Raw genomic sequence first — 19,128 nt, forward strand, 5'->3', positions numbered from 1 at the left:
TATTATCCAATAGGGTTTACTTTATGATGCAATAACAGTAGGACTTGGCTCCTTCCTGATAGTTATTTAGTTTCTGTGAAATATTAACTTATAACCAGTCAGTATAGTCTGCTGAATCATTGTTTTGAAGCAGAATAATAAAATGTGCCAAGTCATTTCCATTAACACTCTGCAAGGTTACTGCACTGGTGACTACTGACATCTCTGCCAACTCTTCAAACATGTTAGATCACATTTGTTGATTTTATTGGAAAGAAAGATAGCTAAACTATTTAACTGTTGTTCATTGTGTGTTTGCTGGGCTGGGCACAACAGTCAATGTAACTTTGGAGACTCTGGAGAAACTACCACATTCCCAAGAGCACAAAGTGTATTCTCCCAGTTTCTTTGTGAAGAGAGTTCACAAGTTTGGCAGCAGTCACCAGTTCAATTTTACAGTTCCCTGTTAATAATAAACCCAGGTGGATGAAAATGTTGTTAAATTAAAAAAAAAATAAATAAATATGTCCCTTTCTTTGATAACTACATTAATAAAGTAATTGCCACCCAACTCTAAGTACTCTGCTCTGGAAAGGTACTGTGCTTTTATAATACAGATATATCTGCCAAGGAAAAAAGCTTGCTGAATTGCTGTTGTGGGAGATTTTTGTGTGTACGGACTAGGCTGAAAAATATGCATGTTTTTGCCCTGGATTTGCTTCACTGGTTTACAGTCAGGTAAGTTCCATAGTACAAGGCTAGACATGCAATGAGAAGTACTTTGCAGAGGGCAGCCTGGCTTATATTACTTCTGTGGCATTTCACCTGCAGTATACTATTACATTTCTGAGAAGGGCAAAAAACCCTGTTGTTGGTGACTTACCTCTTTAATTAAGGATCCCATGTAAAGGGCAGTCAGGGGAGTTTGTTCTGCTGGTTTGACAACCACTGTGTTTCCACAACAAAGGGCAGGGGCGATCTTCCAGATGAACATAACCAATGGAAAGTTCCACTGAAAGACAGACGAGAAGGTGTATCCTGTGGCTTTCCTTTTTCTGTGATAATAGTGCAAATTGTCAACTGGGTAGTTGAACTCTTTGTTTTCAGAATAAAGATATTCTGAAAAAGCAACTGGCAAGCTGTGTTCTGCAAAGACCTATGATTTTGGTATGTGTGAGTCCAGGGGATCTAAGGTTTTAGTTAATAGCTCAAGAGATAATAATTGTACTCCTTTAACAAAGTCTTAGAGAAGGTTGCTGGATTAGTGGTGAAATTGGGAGTTTTGCTATATTAAATGATCACATCCATCATCAGTTCAGTTTTTAAGGGAGACAAGATAATAATATGTAATTCTGCCCCTGCCCTTTTCCTTGGAGGTTTCACTGACAGCTGCCTACTGTGGTCAGGCCAGCCAGACTACAAAGCAGCTGACTCCTTTGGACCCCATATTCAGCAGTATGAGGGACAACGTGCGTGGGAGAAAAAATGGGTTGCCCCTTTGAGAATACTTCTAATGGTTTTGGAAGCTTTGAGCCTATGACCCTCAGCACAAAAGTTGTAACATGCCTTACCTTTCTTTACATGACGGAAAAAAAGACAGTTGACAGTGACCTATTGTGTCAGAAAAGCTTGGAGGAGTATACATGCTTTATCTCTGTCCTTATCTCATTTCAGTCTCACCCCACCCCCAAAAATATCAGGAGCACAAATAGCATGACTTAAGGGATGACAGGGTTTTCTGGATCTTCATCACTGCAGTGGAACTGTGTGAGTGGAAGGGAAATGGACATGATGAGCCAGCAAAACTGATTGCAACATTCACGTAGTCCTCAAAGTTTTCGGTTTAGGTAGAAGCCTCCTACCTGATGGGTTCACATTTTGATGGAGAAAAAATAAAAATATACTCAGAAGTCTTTGAACATTTTATAAGGGAAGCCAGTGTTTGTACTAACTGCTCATACTTTCAGCATGCAATTTTATTTAGAAGTGGCTATATCTAGCGTTTCTAGTTCTTTAGCATACCTTGGCTCTGAGTGCTTTACTTGACATATCTTGTGCCTGACCTACAAGAGAATCTAACCCAGCAGATTCCCAGGCTGTCCTAGAGGCCAGAACTAAAAGTATTCCAATGGTGTTCTCTAAACCAATGTGGTGGTCTGAAGAGCCAGAAAATCTGCAAGCTCAACTGAAAGACATCAGGAACACGTGTGGGACCCACGTCTGAGCAAACCTGGTAGACAAGGTGACTATGTCAGAATCTGGTAAGCTGTCAAGCAGGTCAGGTCAGGCTGCTCATATCTACCTTGTGCAAAGAGGTGGGTGGACTAGGAGTGTCTAGTGCACGCAAACATTTTTCGCAGGAACCCATTGAAACTGTCTAGACATCACAAATCTAAAAATTGAGTTAATCAGTGTTTTTTGTGTTCAGACTCAGGCAGGCCTTTTGAATCTTCACTTAAAAGACTTCAAATCTGTGAATTTAGACATTGAACAGGAGATCAGAACGTATATAGCTCAGTATCACTGTGCTTATTAGGGACATCCTCTGTGTTACTTGTACCATCAACACGATGAATGAGTCTTAATCATAAATAAAGATCCTACTGTCTGGATGCTGTACAGAGCAGATATTCCAGGTCCCGAAGAGCTTATTTCTTACAGGTTGTAAATATTACTCTCCTACTTGTTTGTTTCTAATTCTTTCTGTTCCAACAAAACAAAATTCTACATTTAAAACTAATCCATCAGTCAGTCTTTTGAGATTTATTTTCCCTCCATATACAGGGAGGAGAGAGACAAGGTCAGATGAGATTGACTCATCAAAAACTGTGTTGCAGAATTTGATGAGTACTGAGGATAATCTCCATTTTTCAGGACCTGCAATTTTCTGATTGGTAATGTTTCACAAATGCACTTACACAGACAACATTTCAAAAGCATTTCCAGTTGTAACAGGAATATTTGTGTTTTACATAAATGTCTCCAACTTACAGGAATAATTTGGCCACACACACCAATAGGTTCATGTCTTGTAAATGTAAAAAAGTTTCCATCTAGGCAAAGAAAAAATAAATTAGACATTCAGACAAAGCATTTGTGAGAAACAGTTAAGTCAGAAAGAAGATTAAGTTCGATACCAAACATAGCTGGTTGCAATTTTACTTATAAATTATATTTTCAAAACCTTAACTATGCAAAAAACCAAACATAAAGTACATCTGGATTCAATATCTACTTTCTTCATAGCTCCAAGGTTTGATTCAGCCAGTCTGACCGACTTTTTGCAGTGATAACCCTGTTTCTCAGTACAGTATGCATGAGGATTCCTCATTTCTTTTTCTTTCATCACTTTTTTTTTTTTTTTTTGGAAAGTGCTCTTTTAAAATCTACTTGCAATCCTAGGTACATATCAGACATTTTTCAATATTAGATGTTAGCTTACATCAAATCCATGAAGTAGAAAATTCTCTTTGATTCAAACAAACATGTCTTACATTAAGCCTAGTATAGAGATCTACGCGATGCAAAAAACTTGGAAGCATTTATCACTCTAGTTTTCCTTAATTCTTTCTTTATTACCATTCTTTTCTTTGTCCTTCTGAGAGAAGACAGCTAGAAACATAGAGCTTCTTAATGGGACAGGAAATGGAATGAAATTTCAGCAAAATAAAGGAATGTTTCCTCATTCCTATCTCTTAGTACACTTCCTAGTACATTATCCAATAACTGAAACAAATATTACTGTTTATGCTAATCTTAATAAGCACATACCTGGTTTTCGTTATTGTAGCATTGCGTAAACTATACACTGCTTGCAAAAGTAACCTACCAGACTTCTTAGATGTACATACTGGCTAAAATCTTTTGGTCAATAAACAGTATTTATTAGTAGTGTATAGAACAAGAAATAAATGTGAATAACTGCACTAAATATTTAAAATGAGCACTATGATAAATCTTAAACAACATATTAACACCTATTTAAAATATTTTCCATTTGAGATATTGTGTTGCACAATGTTTAGAAAAAGGCAGTTTTTATAGATCACATTGGCTTCAGTTCTGTACTGTTGTTATCTCAAAACTACTCACCTATTGGAACAGTACGCCCATGGATTTTATCAGCCCAGCCTGCACAGTAGCGTAACGTTTTGATACAGGCACCTAAATCCATTAGGTAAGCATTGGAGAAGAGTTTCCCACCATCAATGCTTTCCATTGTCTGCAGACAACAGCAATTAAAAAGTTAATATCAAATATTGATAACAGTTCTGACACCTGTACTTTGTCATTTAGCTTTTGCTTGTTCTGTTCAGAAGTTTTTAGCTTTAGTACAAACATTTAGATTAATTTCCATCCAAAGTATACTTAACATTTGAAAAATCCAAGCTAGCAATTTTCAGATGATTATGGCATGCTTGTAATGGTGATAAGTTCTGAAAAAAACAGTAACACTTCTCCCATCTGAATCAGTTACACTATTCTATCTTATATTAAATACTCTGCAAGCATAGATGAAAAGATCATTTAGGAGTCTGTACAAATAACCGGTGCAAATAAAATCGTCCTATTCACACTAACACCCAAGGTAGGCAGTATTTTCCTGGAAATAACTGTTGCATTATCTTTGAATCCTGTGCTGTTTAACTATTAAGGAAAATTTGTCTAGGTGCTTAATTATTAGCACCTAGATTGATTTAGTGATTTGCAACTTATATGATCAAGAAGACTCAAAACATGGAATAAAATACCCCAAATATACCTTGACTGTTTGATGTACAAAGGAAAGATCTGGGCTATCATGAAATCATAACTGAGAACAATTCACTATGAAAAATAAATACTTAGCAGAAGAGACTTTTTTGTGGGCTAACTACTAACTGAGTGAACTAACCGTCTTATTTGAAGCCAGGCCTGACTCTCCATACCATGGATCTCCATGCCAGGCAGATACAAACCTTTGGAATAATAATCAGCAAATATTTATTTAGCATCGATACTGTTCCACCCACTGTACTTTAACGATCCCACAGAGACACCAGCACTAAATAGGATTGATTTCCAGCCAAATCTAGAGAGTGTGGTTTGGATTAACACCATTCCAATACCCCTAATTGTTGGGACATCTAGTGAAAGACCGTGTGGCATTCTTAAATAGTGTCAACATCTTCTTCACACTACTAGATATTTTTTCTCAAATTTTCTAGCACAGAGACACTGAAGACCTTCAGCTTTGTGAACAATCCTGTTAGGATACCTAGTATAGTATATACTATAGTTTCAAGATCTAGTCAGATCTTAGAAATATTATTTTCTTTTCTTAATGTGTTATTTTTTATGCCCAAGGTTCTTTAGCATTTCAGGTTGAGTTTACAGATTGATCCCGCAAGTACAATGCTTCACCAACAACTCCCCTGTGAAGGCTGCAGTTTTAGTTAATTGGACACATTGCGGATATCACACTTGGGAAAAGAACAGAATAAATGAAAGAGCCAGCAATGCTTGATGGCTTTCAGCGACAAGGAACGGATTAAAGGACACATGCTCTTGCCATTCTATGCGATACATCGAGTACCGTGTTGTTCTGTTTGGACACAGGAGAAGATTCTTTCCCGACCTCAAATTTATGAACTCTATAGCTTTGAATATCACAACAGACTGAAATCTAAGAAACAAAATTCCCAGTGGCTCTTTCAGTACCCTGCTTTGACTTATTCTTCTAGTAGCCTACCTGTAGGGCTGTTAAGCCTCTGGAGCTTCAGAAGAGGCATCTTATCATTATATGAAACACTGAAATTGAGTAATTTTGATCCTGGTCCAATGCATGAACACAGGAAAATGCCTTTTCAATGAGCTTTGTGGGGTCTATTTTGTATGTCAGGTGTTTACAACGTTATTTGCTATTCTATAGTACTAGTTCTGCAGTTAATATAACTTTGAGTCAAGAAAATCTCTCTTCATTTTGATGAAGTCTGAAAAGTATTTCATTCAAACACACTTTATCTAAAAGCAAAAGGTAGTTAATAACGTGAGTAGGGTGCAGGAAATAAGAACAGTTAGTAAAATAGAAACTTGGGAGGTGCTCCACAGAAAAGCAGCCATACTTTCATGATATGAAAATGGCAAGCGGGAACAAAAACTTTATGTTTCAGCTTTCCTGTGGAAAAAAAAATGTTATTACTCCATTGTATTTGCATGTGTAATGCCTTAGGCTATACAATAAAGAAGCAAGCTTATCCAGTATTTAACCAACAATGGGTCCATATTAAAAATGTAACTCTCTTAAAATTTTGTCTCTCTCAACTCCAATAAATCTAGCATTGCTAAGGACTCAAGTTATAGCTACCTGAGTTTTCTTCTGAGAAACAAAGTGATTATCAGTTCCTACCAAATGACAGGGTTAATTTAGAGGAATGATTGAAGAAAAGTGTAAATTTGACAGTTGCAGACTTTGGAGTTCAAGGAAATAACCTCAGTTCTTTTGAATTTTCATTTTTCTTTTAAAAACTTGTTTGGGACATATGCAAATGTCTTTCTATACTGCAGCCATAAGGACAATACAATGGGCAATAGATTCTTCGCAAGTTTTACATATTTTGAAGGTTTAAATTTTATGAGCTTATCAATGGCACAATTTGTAGCTAATGACTAAATCCTTCAAATTGTGATTAGATCAGTCTGAGTGATGATCCTAAGTGCTGGATATTCCTCCTGCTTTCTTAGATTTTTGACACTGTTGACAGAAAAGCGGGGTTCATCTTCAGGACAGTGCAAGCAATTATCCTGCCTAAACGTTAATTCCAGAAGGTGCGTGAAACGGTGAAGAGATCATCTTAATGGTGACATCATATGTGAGGTTTAAAACAAGACGGGGTGTATCACACTTTATCAAGTTTGTGGTGCATTTCTATTTTGAATGTTCTTTCTTGCCTTAGTGCACAATCAGTGGTGGTGTTACAACTCATATATCTGCTGCTAAGAGTGGTAAAATGGCCAATATTCAGTAGCTGTCAAAGACAGAACATAATTCCCTACCCCCCACGTTCTTCCTACTAAAAAGTAATTCATTGCTGGCTTTGATTCCGGTTAAAGTTTTTCACTCATTGTCAGTTGCAAGCTGGAGTTAATGAAGGACTACTGATAACAAAATATAAGAACATGAAACTCAAATTTTCTTCCAGTTCTGACTTGTATCATCTGTAAGTGCTGAGCTAAGCTTGGAGTTTAGGCCTTGATTCGGGCCTTTGTTTAGACAAGTGTTTACCACGTGATCTATATTAGTGTGTCCTTAAGAATCAACAATTGAAATTGCATTGATTGTAGGTGGCTTAAGTATTATCTTAAAACTGATCAAATACTCAAGCACTTTGTGGATGTGCGATGTTAACAGACCAGAGTGCAAACCATTTTCATGAGGTCCATTTGCAACACAAACAAAAAAGAGATAGTGAGACAGCCTGACTTTCCAAGGATTTAGTGTGTTCTACTTGCTTATATCTTTCTTTAAAGATCAGTACGTAGGCTTTTTTTCCCCAGTCTTTTTGTTCACATATCATACTCACAGCTAAAATCAGCCGATCTCTTTCAATTAAGTCAGCCAGTTTATTCAAGAGCCGTCCTCGCTCTGAAGCATCCATTGTACGCCAGGGTGACCCAAGCTCAAAAGCTTTTCTAGCTGCTTCAACAGCCTTGTCTACATCTGCCTGTGGGGAAAACAGGGAAACTTTTAAAAGCAATAATTGGTTCTGTCATCAGCTTTGCTGCTTGTTAAATGTTTTGCATTTGCAAGGTGTTTTGCAAGACAAATAAGAGACACTGATCCTAATCTAATCATAATTATTACAGTAATTTTAGATACGTAGTTTATTTTCTTTCAAACACTTCTGCTATCATTTCAGCAATGTAAAGTTCTATGCAAAACAGATGGGTTCTCAAAGATTCTAAAATAAAAACTAATTAAGGATCTTTATTTTTAAAATTTAGAGTTTCAAACCCTCTGGCTTCTACTGTCTGAAATTGGGGGTACATGCACGAATTACACTGTTGATGCAATTTAGTCTCTTTCATATACAAAGAGATGCCCAAATCTGTAAGTTAAATATTTAAGTCCTCAGTATTATCTAAAATTATCTGGTGGTGTGTTGAACCACCTGTTTCTCTGTTGAACAGAGAAAACTCTGTTCCTCAGAATGTGTTGTGACATGAACACAAATTTATCACTGAGGAAGAAGAATCAATCTGTTTTTGAAAGTTTTAAGGAACTTTTGTATTTAAAACAATTTTAACAATTGACTAATTGTCCAGATTTAAAATGCTAAACCTGAATATTCTGAAGTCTAAGCATTGTCTTTGCATTAAGCAAGTTAATTTGTCAGTCCCTTTATGTGTTTTATAACATAAATTTTTATTTATCATTTGGCTTTCACTATAGCTGGGAAATCTACAATGAATTACATAAAACTCTGTTCTGTGCAAGGATGTTCCAGGATATAAAAAAACCAATTAAAAATCTCTTGAGAAAAGGCTTCTAGTTCTTCTATATTTCACAACTCTTGTAAAAGTTTTCCCAGGTAATCAATAATATAAAAAAGTAATTTATTCTGGTTTTTTTTGTTAGAAATTAAAAAACAAATTTCAAGGGAAAAAAAAGGAGGAATCTATACATGTCACATTTCCCTGAGTAGTTTACAAGTATTGTTAAAAGGATTTCTTTCAAACATTTTTTGTACTGCTGGTTGCTAGAGTCTTCTCCAGGGAAGTCACTATCAAGGTTAACTAAATCAGCAAAGCTGACGAAGTCAACACCAAATTGTTCTAATTGTGAACCAGGTCTTGAATCTTTAACAGATATTGGTAGCCACAAACAATTTTTAAAAGCTGGGAGTGGTGTTGGTAAGTGGCTTGGAAGGCCCAGCAAGGACCTGCTAGACAGGAGGCCCACAGAACTTCCCAAAGTTCTCTCCAGGAAGTTCGGGAAAAGATAGGAAGGATCTCTACAAATAGCAGTCTTTACTACAGGATAATACTGACTAGTCACCTCCACCAGGTAGCTGAAATCTACCAGATTAAAAATATTTGTTTTTCTTCAGAACCTGTCAGATTGTCGTAAAATGCTTCATCACTTATCTGTGACCAAGAAAACTGCATTCAGTGAATATTTAATTAATTCTATTTTTTTCTCATCCCTTTTATCATAAATATTCTACAGGTTTGCAATATGACTTGGAGGGTATGCTTTAGCCTTTGCTGGAAAAGAACAAGAGGAAACCTTGTATTTGTGTGAATGATGTAAATTAAAACTCAGTACAATGTAGTGTGCTATTTCTACAAGTGCAGAAATAATTACAACTAAGAAAAATCATATTAGGCTAATACAGGGCTGTGAAAGAAAAGTAAGAAAAAAAATGTTCTTCAATTGGATGAAATTTAACTTGGGCACATAAATCAACACCATTTCAAAGCTAGTTTAGACTTTTTACAGAAGTACATTTCCTTTACACACTGACCATGTGTTGAGCTGCTTTATTATTACAAGGGGCCTTTAGGATTAGCCAATGTAGCTTGAAAAAGCTATCAAACTGAAAGGAAAACAGTTCCCACCCACATATGTGTCTGTGCTTTGCAATCTCCACTTCTTTTTTTTTTTTTTTTTTTTTAAATTCCACTGCAAGGCAGTGTACAGCCTTTTGTTAACCCTATTGTAGACCCAAATTAAATTCCTAAAATCACTTGGCTCATTATCTAAAGACTAGGCTCTAGAATATTAGGTTCACAATGACTGTGTAGTTTACTGGATTTGTACATTTCACCTGGCAATTTTGTTAATAGCAGTTGTCATTACACATTAGTTTGCAAAATTATTGGAGAGAAAGCAAACCTCTGTGTTGAGCAGTATTATCTCTTTATTTAATGAGTTGTTAAATTGCTTGTAAGTAATGAAAGCTACAAAAATTCTGAATAGTAAGTGAACAGTTGCAGATCATGAGTAATTTAATTTGAAGATGATAAAATATCAGGCCAACTTGGTTTGCAGTATAATTTGGTTTTTAAACATTGAACAAAGAAGAGGTAGAAGAAGTAGCATTTTAGATCAAAAGCGTGTATGGTTCTAGTGGGATACAACTCACATATTAACACCATGCTTATGAAATTCTTTGACTGAGGACAAAAAGAGCGTGAAATAATCTCAGTGACTCAGCATGAACTGGGACTAAAGGAAAGCAAGAACAAGGCACTGAAAAACTCATGATTAGATATACAAAACTATCAAAAGCCATTTTTGTCTAACAAAAAGTTTAAAATGTGTCTTCACAATGACTTTCTTAATAATGTATGTCCACTGTTGCTCATGTGCTAGACAGATATCATTTGAGACAAAGTTTATTAAGAGACTCATGATGAAATTACAGAATGGAGTAACTAATTTCAGTGAGAACAAAATGTCAAATTAACTGGGTTTCTGTGTATTTCTCAAAAGACGATTTCATTTCAAAGTAAATCTTTGTCCAGTAAATTAAATATTCTGAAACATTGTTCTTATTATATGGGCAGTAAATTTTTGGTGGATTTATAACACAGACAAATGGCTTATAAGTTGTATAGCAGTTCTAATGGATAGAAATGTTTTTAATGGACATTTTGCTGCTAAGTTTAAAACAGGCTTGTTATAAAAATCATTCTAGATATGCACATTTCTTGACTAAAATGACATCAGATGTCATTTAGTGAGAAAAGTGAGAAATGTAAAAGTGGAAGTAAAAATTTGATGTGGAACAGGAAAGTATAGAAAATAAGATAAATACTTGCAAGAAACAAAACTAATTATAAACCAATTTTATTTTCCATCACAGTCATCACTTTTGTATACTTGTGAATTGGAAATAAAACATTCACTTCTACTTACTTTCTCAGAGTTTATTCAAATAATTTCTTTGGTCAACAGCTTTAAAACTGTTTAAGCAACATTATCTGTTCTATTTAAAAACTACCCGCTCCCCCCCCACTTGATAACTTACATTTAGACTCTGTAGTAGCACTAGGCAAGACCTTTTCAGCAGAAAAAAATATAACAAAAATACAGAGATGCTTATTTCAGAGCTTAGGTTTTCATTATATCTTTGATTACATGGCATCTATTTGTAATTTTCCTCTAAGAAAACTCAAAAAATAAATATTTTTTTTACAGGTGTCAACAATCTTTATAGTGTCCTGCCCAAACTCATCAATTCAACATGCGGTAGGAACACCAGTTTTGGTGGAATTAGTGTCTATTTGACAGGTTACCTTCAGCTTCAGAGTCTTTTTTAAGATTATGTTCCAACATATTTTTCAGAAAAAACAAATATTTGAAGGGAACAGTACTGTAAAGACATATTCATAGCTAAAAATGATGCTGGCAATAATCATCTCCCTGGAGTCTGTGTGGGAAAATGTCAATATTTGTCCACTTCATGTTATCTATAATGAAAAGCTTTGTATAAATGCATAATGAACAGGTTACACCACTGTGGAAGGAAGAGCCAGGAAAAAATAACAAAAAAATCCAATTAAATTAAAGATCAAAAGATAACAAAGAATAAATATTATTAACAACATCAACAAAATTATTCATAACTTTCTTCATATAAACAAGATCCTAAAAGTAAAGCAGTTTTTCGGTGTCTGTTTACAAACTATATTAAGGCTTAGTGAAAAAGCTAAGAATTATGTTTACAGAAGAAAGTATATGGGATGAAGTAGGTACATCTCTGAGGTATTGCTTTACATTAACAGAGATGGACACTTGCCTTCTTGCTTTTAAGATGCAGAATTTAATTTAAAGCTAGGGTTAAGAGCAAGACAGAAGACTCTACCTTGTCACCTTCTTCAACCTCACAGATTTTCTCTTCATTTGCAGGGTTAAAGACTTCAAATTTTTTACCACTGACTGAATCATGCCATTCGTTGTTTATAAATATCTGCAGAGGAAAAAATAGTGCAACAATGTTAGTAACATAGATATAGCTGTTGTTTGTTATCTGTTTTAATGAACTAATCTCTCTTTCACAGCTGAGAGCCACCTGATTGATAGGTACCTCATTCAAAAATGGAATAGCTGTTTCTACATTGTTCTGAAGAGATGAGTAATCACATATGCACTTAACCAGGAACAGCTTTTTAAAATTAACTTCCTCTGGGGAGGCAAACTTTCTCTCTCTATATGATCTTTTCACTTTGTTTCATATAATAAAAAAGATACTGCTACAAAGAGGTCCTTCCTCACTCAAACTGAAGTCTGTAATGTACAAGGGAGGTAAAGCCCTAAAAGACCTGCCTAAAACTACCTGGGTTTCCTATGCTGACAGGGTCGGTAAGGATGGAGGGCCTTTCTGTTATGTGCCCTGAGAGAAGTAAAACCAGTTTTTGGGTTTCATATACATAGTACATATAGTATCTTGGAGAACACTATCTTATTTAGCTTTGCTTTGATTTCTTTTCACTCTCTCCTGCCAAAAAAGAATAACCCACTGCAGTCAGTGGAATGAAACAAAGAAAGAAGTACTTAACCAGAGTAAAAAACAAGCAAGTATATTTCTCTATTTTCATGTTACAGGAGAAAAATAACTAGAGATTTGGAAGGAACTTTTCAGCAAAAGCCTTTGGCTTTGTGGATTGGTGCTTCACTGAATGTGATCCTAATCAAGTTTTAAAGCAGAAGTACAGTGTTCTTAATCTTTTACAGAAAAAGCACAATTTACTCTATTAAATAAGGACAGAAATAATGAATCAAGAGGAAATGACTGATGTATTCACCAGAAGTACACTGTTAGCAACCTTAGAGAAAGCCTAGACTATCCTTGCTGTTGGTAGTTGATGCATTTCACAGAGACACTCTTAAAAACATGCTTAGCAGCACATACTGGGAGTAAAGCCCTCTCTCATATATAATTGTTGCCTTGACAAAAAGTTGAATTACTTTATTGATTAAATCACAAACATCTAGTTCTTTAATTGCTGCTTTTCTGCCTGTCCTGATCTTACAAGGAGAGGAGGACTACCCTTCCAGAATGAACCAGCACACATCAAAACATTTACAGTGTCCAAATTAAAGTGTCCAAGACCTGACAATGAGGGGAATTTAAAGAGGGGACTTATGCGCAGATGACTGTGGTCCTCAGCTACACATAGCCCTATACAACTCAATAGGTCCTAGATGAAAATATAGGGGAAACAGTGGCACTTCTGGTCATAGTCTTCAAAGCTAATTTCTACTCCTCCTTTGGAAAGATTTTTTGCAGGATCTCAATCTGAATGTTTTCACATCACAATGCTGTTATTTCCCAGGGGTTATACTACGGGTGCCAGACGTGGGGTTGTTCCATCTTCCCATAATCCTGTACTCAGCATGTAAATATAATCATACAAACATACAGTAAATGTGGGTGTTGACAGTGTATGCACCCTCACTGCTCAGCAGGATTACAGCTGATGGTCTTGTATATGGGGGTCTCTTTTCTCTCCTCTCCCTACCTGAAAGCTTCTCTGCAAAACACCAGGAATTCAAACCTCTCTGGTTTTGGTCTTCAGCACGTGCTGCAATTCCTGCTTTTGAAGGGTGAAGCTACTTGCCTTGTATGTCTTCAGGGTTTGACGAGACAAACCTTGATTAACCTTTTTAGCTGTCATTGCTTTATAATCAGTATGTCTATCTTCAGTTTAAGCTAATCTTAACCATTTGATGTTATTCATTATTTATTCAGTAGTTTCTATAAATTTCCTGACCACCTCCAATTTAATGGTCACAGCTATAAAATCTTTTGCCACCCTGACATTCGTGACACTTCCCTGCCTGCCATTCCGCCTTTAGGTGTAAAATGCAAACATACCCCTGTTTTTCTGACTGCTACCACCAGTGTCTGACTATTATTGTTTGAACTGCAAGGCACATCACAGCAAATTAATATTACCTGTGTCCATTTCACAGTTTTTCATAGTTATTCCAACTCTGAGGATCTCTCTTATGTCTCTACACTGATTTCCCTCAGCACCACCACTCTTGATTTTCCATCTTCCAAGACAATGTCTAAAGCCTAATTGCCTCCATGTGGAAAATCCATGTACTAAGAAAACCAAGTCAGCATACATTGTTCTTTTAAATATTTTCTCCTGACTTTTACCTGACAAGGACTGGAGAAAGTCTAACATTAAAACCAAGAAAATAAACTAAAATCGTGCTTTCTCCAATCTTGCTAGAATATAATGTCTTTTTATTTAATATAGTTCTATGTAAAGCTTTTCATAAAGTGTCAAACATACAGCTGTCTATTAAGAAGTACAAAAGAACAATAATTGCATAGCAGCTGGCCCACACCAAAGTTAATCATAACAGCTTACCCAGCAGCAATAAAACCGATACCCAAAGCTCATTTAATAAATGTTAGGAACTGTGTCCTTACTCAAAGATTAAACTTTTATACTGTCTGAAAGCACATTGTGTACTGAATTTACTTTGCAAGGCTGGAACAAAAACCATCAACTTTTGATTGCAACACTGCTGGCACACTTAGAACAAGACTTAAACAAAGCAAGGTTGGCATTGTTGTTTCCTATATTGAACTTTTATGATCTGTAACCTTTTGTGGTATAATAACCCCAGAAATTAAAACCTAGGTCCTTTTGTGTGGGAAAAAGTAATTGGCAAAGGTACTGATACAGCTGAAGGAATAAGTAAATGTTTGAAATCCTTATAAAGTCTAAATTACATCAGTGTCATACAAGAATACTTGCTCCAAAGATGGCACAAAATTCCCACCATGTCTGCTTTCCTTTAACTATTATTTTTGTTGTCTGTTTGGTATGGTACTTTCCTTCTCTTTCAAGCTCTAGTGTCCTAATTTCAGTTGTGCTATATATCCCTTGAAGCTATGTCCAAAGAGGGTTTCAAGTGTGAGCAGCCCTACTTGTCTCTAGGTTTTTGGCTACTGAATATTAATAAGACTGTTGGTTCAAGCTGTAGAAACTAATCTAGTTTTCCACTAAACCAAACAAAAACCCAACCAACCAAACAGGAAAATAAACCACTGCAATTGTTCCTGAAAGTTCAGTATTTTTCAGTTGTGTAGTAAAAATATGGCACCATTCATATTATTCTAAAAACATAAATGTTGTCTTTTAAAAGATGTACTTTATACTATTATTAAAATACCTATAATATTTCTAGATTTTCCATTCTGTCATTTTAAATTTGACACAAAATTAATCGATTAAGCAATTACTAAGTGACAGAGAATGAAACAATCTACTAAAAATATGCTCTCGTTTACTTGTAATTACTAAGAAGATATATGATATTACACAGCTGTGAAAATTTAAAGGACAAGTAGAGTGAAGGTTAAGGACCTCTGGCTGAAATTTGAAATATTTACCTCTCTTCAAAAATGCAAAAGGGAACCTCAGCCTTACCTGTAGGTACACAAGATCTGTACTGCCTTAGAGCCTTCCATCTCTGAACCACTGCTGGCAAAATAGTCAGAGTGGGTTAACTTTTTATTTCTGACTCTGTAAGTTAGCCTTTAAAGAGAAAGGAGAACCTCATTGGAAAGATGTGACACATGGCACATATGTTGAAAAGAGGAGGCTATGTTGCTACCGAGTGCTGTGTAGGTTGTTCTTTAAAGTGGACATGATAATGTATACAGTCCAATGTTAACAGTCTGTCTAACCGTCTCTGTGATCTCTGGGTTTGGCTTTGTGCTAAAACAGGGTCATCACCCTAAGCCGCCCTCCCAGTGCCTGAACCCCCTTCCTCTTGCTTATGAGCTGGTGCCTTTCCTTCTCTCTCTCTCCCAGGGCTGCTACGTTGCTGGCGAGCATGTGAGATCTTGGTTGCCCTCATCACTGAGACCATGGCAGACTCTGACTGACTGTACCAAGTATTTTGTGCTCAAACTGTGCCTATCTTTAGGGTCATGGCTCCTTGCTTCACCTTTAGTCACTGGAGGTTAGCTGTGAGACTAACTATCAGAAGGGATGCAATTCCTGTCTTATCTCCATTACGATAAAGGACCCACTGTTGCTGCTCAGAGTAGCAGGAACATTTAAATAGAAAACGAGAAAATACTTTGGGGCAGGCAAATCAAATCAAATTACAGTTGACTCAGGGCAGGACAAAGTTAAGACACTAAAACTGCGGGATAAATGTTTTTTATCACACAGACTTGAGATTTAAACCCTACCATCACAACCACATATGTTATGAAAATGTGACAGCTTTCAGGGAAGAGATTTTTTGCATAGTATTGAAATTTCTTACACTGACTGTCTGGGTAGTTGTTAATAATCGGTGTGTAGTTTACTAATAGCTATCAAGATCAATAAAATGTTATCTCAAAATGGATATGTTAACAATTTGCTATTAATATTTCAGCTTGTTTTTATGTGGTCAACACATATGGAGTGTCATTGCTCCTTCTGACCATCAGGACTGACCAGCAAACTCCTGATTTAACAAAAGCTGTCAGGGAAACAACTGTGTAAGTCCCTGAAAATTTCGGATATGTGATCAAGTTGATTATAGGAATATCTACACAAAAGTCTGACTGTTATGAAAGGGCAAAGACAGCAGTTAAATGGTTAATATGAAAAAAGCCATCTTTAGTAACTACATACATTGCCAAGAAAAGAGACAAAGTAAAAGGTAAATATTAACATAACACTGCTATGATGTTACAGTATGCCAAATTCATATCTGTCTGTGAAAGGAATAATAGCAAAACATACCATTTTTGGAGGTTTTTAAAGTACTTGTTTAAATACTAAATTTATTCCACCAACTAATAACACCCATAATATTAGTTTAGAATATGTTTCTTATTAATGTTTCTAATACCATTCCCATCAAAACATAACTTCATTGCATTAAATATATACACAAGATTGTACCAGGGATGTATGAACCAAATTAGCCAGATGTCTTCCATAAGCTAGGTAGCAGTCCTGCATATGCTGGTAGGAAAGACAAGAAAGAGAGGGAAAAAGTCAAAACTCTCAGTGGAAGCAGTGTTGCATACATTGCAGGCAGCTGCACTCATAAGTGTGCACGCAGCCATACTAATTTAATGCTGTGAGGTGTGTGCTGCAAACAAACAGGATATGGATCTCTAAAACCAGGCAACACTGAAGTGTCAGCCAACAGCAGCCACTGGCAACTCCCCTGTCCTGCTGGAAAAAAAAATAAAAAAATTCGGGATCATCTTGCAATAGGTTAGTGTTTTGTCTGTCAAGCAGAATTACACTAGCAGATTAGATTGTTTTGTGCTAATTTCTCAGACATAAATGCAAAGGAATACGCTTCCATGGCACATGCTGTGCAGAGGGCTGCCTGTGACAGCTGACTATGGTCTACGAAGTGCAAATTTATTTTGCAAGATTTTAGAAATGTTGTTCCACGCATTTTGTAACTGCTATTTCACTGGTATTTTTAGGAAATAAGATGGTTTTTATTTCAACAACCCAAAGAATTAATGACTTTCAGACTTCTTTGCACTAGACCTGGAAATACACATTTATTTCAGATGATACTGCATGCTATTAAAGCTTAGCATTTAAAATAGAGCCCAGGTAACAAGCTATTGCAGTCAAAACCCCTCTGACTGGCTTTATTTCCCAGTGTTAGTGTGCAATAGAATCTTCATTCTCTGAAACGATTGATTTCAGTTCAGATAATTTGATACCATTTGCCATTTGGGTTTGAAGTTACCTGCAAGACTACAGTATTTCTGTCATTGTTTAGTCAGTGGATTTGGTCACTCAAATGACCTGAGCAGAGAACAGGCAGACAAGACCTGCTCTTTGCCTTTCATTGTCATCCCAGTGTTTTTTTTCTTTTTTTTTCTTTTTTTTTCCCCTTCAGTCCTTGAGTATTTTGAAAGGACTATGAGCTCATTTTATAAAGTATTTGCTAGATGTGAAGTGCTGTATTTGTGTCTGCACTGCATGAAGTAAGAAAGTATCTGACTCCAGACAGCTTTGACTCAGATCTGCTGAAATAGATTTTAGGGCCTCTACATTAGGTGCTGTCACCTTATGAAACATAACTTCTTGCTGAATCTTTCTTAGAGTAAGGATCCTCTTTCTGTGGTTTCAGTATTGTTTTGAGTTTCAGGCCTCAGTACTTCTGTAGAAGTGACTTAAAAGTAAAGTTTAGAGAAGAAAATACTTAATTTCTGATGTTGCAAAAATCCTGTATATGATCCCATATTCAGCATCTGTCTTGTTCTTCATCAGGGAAGAATTTTAATGTAATTCACTATTATTGTTATAAACTATAATTCATACTACTGAGATATATTCAAGAAAAGTAAACAGAACTATCTAAAATGTGGACTGTCCCAAACTTAGTTATTAAAGTATTTTTATAAATATAGAATAAAATGTCTAAGTTGTCTTCTCTCTGAGCTCTCTTTCTCTTCAGAAACTCTTTCAAACTTTTGGTACCACAAAAAGCATCTCCTCCTCCCACCATAAATCTGCCCCCAGATAACCAACAGCTCCTGCTGTGATAAAGCTTTTCTTGACAATGCCCTTCAAATGAGCCCAGCTACCTGTTTCACAGAGCTAAAAGTGATCACCAAGTTTCAACAGTTGCTCAGTTGACTGCTCACAAACTTCCTACTGCAGATTTTAAACAGGGAATGACATCACCAGTGTTTTTTTTTAGAGGTCAGGAACAGTGAAGAGGCACCAGGGCTGTGCAAGGCTCCCACATGCTGAAGGTAATTCAGCATCACTGAAGTGATATGAGGAGCTGTGATGATGGCAGTAAATCTCACAGTTATGTCTAAACCTGAAAGAGATTTGTGGCCCAAAAGGAGGCTCATTGCAAGTGCTGTAAGTTCTGATTTACTAGGCTCAAATATGTCGTGGAGTCTCGCTGTATTCTTTAAGCAATACAGTTAAAATATGTAAAATTATTTAAGGAACTATATATATCAATACAGAATACCTGCTGTGAAATATCTTTTTTTTTTTTTCCCTCAGGTTTTTCCTTACAAGAAGTTGATATTTGACTAATATTTCATACAACTTTTTTTTCCCTTTGGAATTGTATATTATAATTGATGCAGGAATTACATTTTACTGCTGCAATGAGCTAATAATCAGAGAACACAC

The 19,128-nt window shown here is 36.0% G+C and overlaps 1 protein-coding gene across 2 annotated transcripts in view; it reads right to left on the reverse strand.

Annotated features, from left to right (window-relative positions):
• Nucleotides 1-19,128, reverse strand: part of ALDH1A1 (aldehyde dehydrogenase 1 family, member A1) — a 53,484-nt gene that overhangs the window by 13,957 nt on the left and 20,399 nt on the right. For both annotated transcript variants that reach the window (XM_010082849.1, XM_010082841.1), the window contains 5 exons: nt 11,832-11,936; nt 7,542-7,682; nt 4,072-4,201; nt 2,971-3,032; nt 863-991 (listed from right to left, as the gene is read on the reverse strand). In XM_010082849.1, coding sequence (XP_010081151.1) covers nt 863-991; nt 2,971-3,032; nt 4,072-4,201; nt 7,542-7,682; nt 11,832-11,936 — 567 coding nt within the window. The remainder of the gene's footprint in view (nt 1-862; nt 992-2,970; nt 3,033-4,071; nt 4,202-7,541; nt 7,683-11,831; nt 11,937-19,128) is intronic.

The sequence above is a fragment of the Pterocles gutturalis genome, unplaced genomic scaffold, assembly GCF_000699245.1.
Source record: "Pterocles gutturalis isolate BGI_N339 unplaced genomic scaffold, ASM69924v1 scaffold27966, whole genome shotgun sequence".
NCBI lineage: Eukaryota > Metazoa > Chordata > Aves > Pterocliformes > Pteroclidae > Pterocles > Pterocles gutturalis.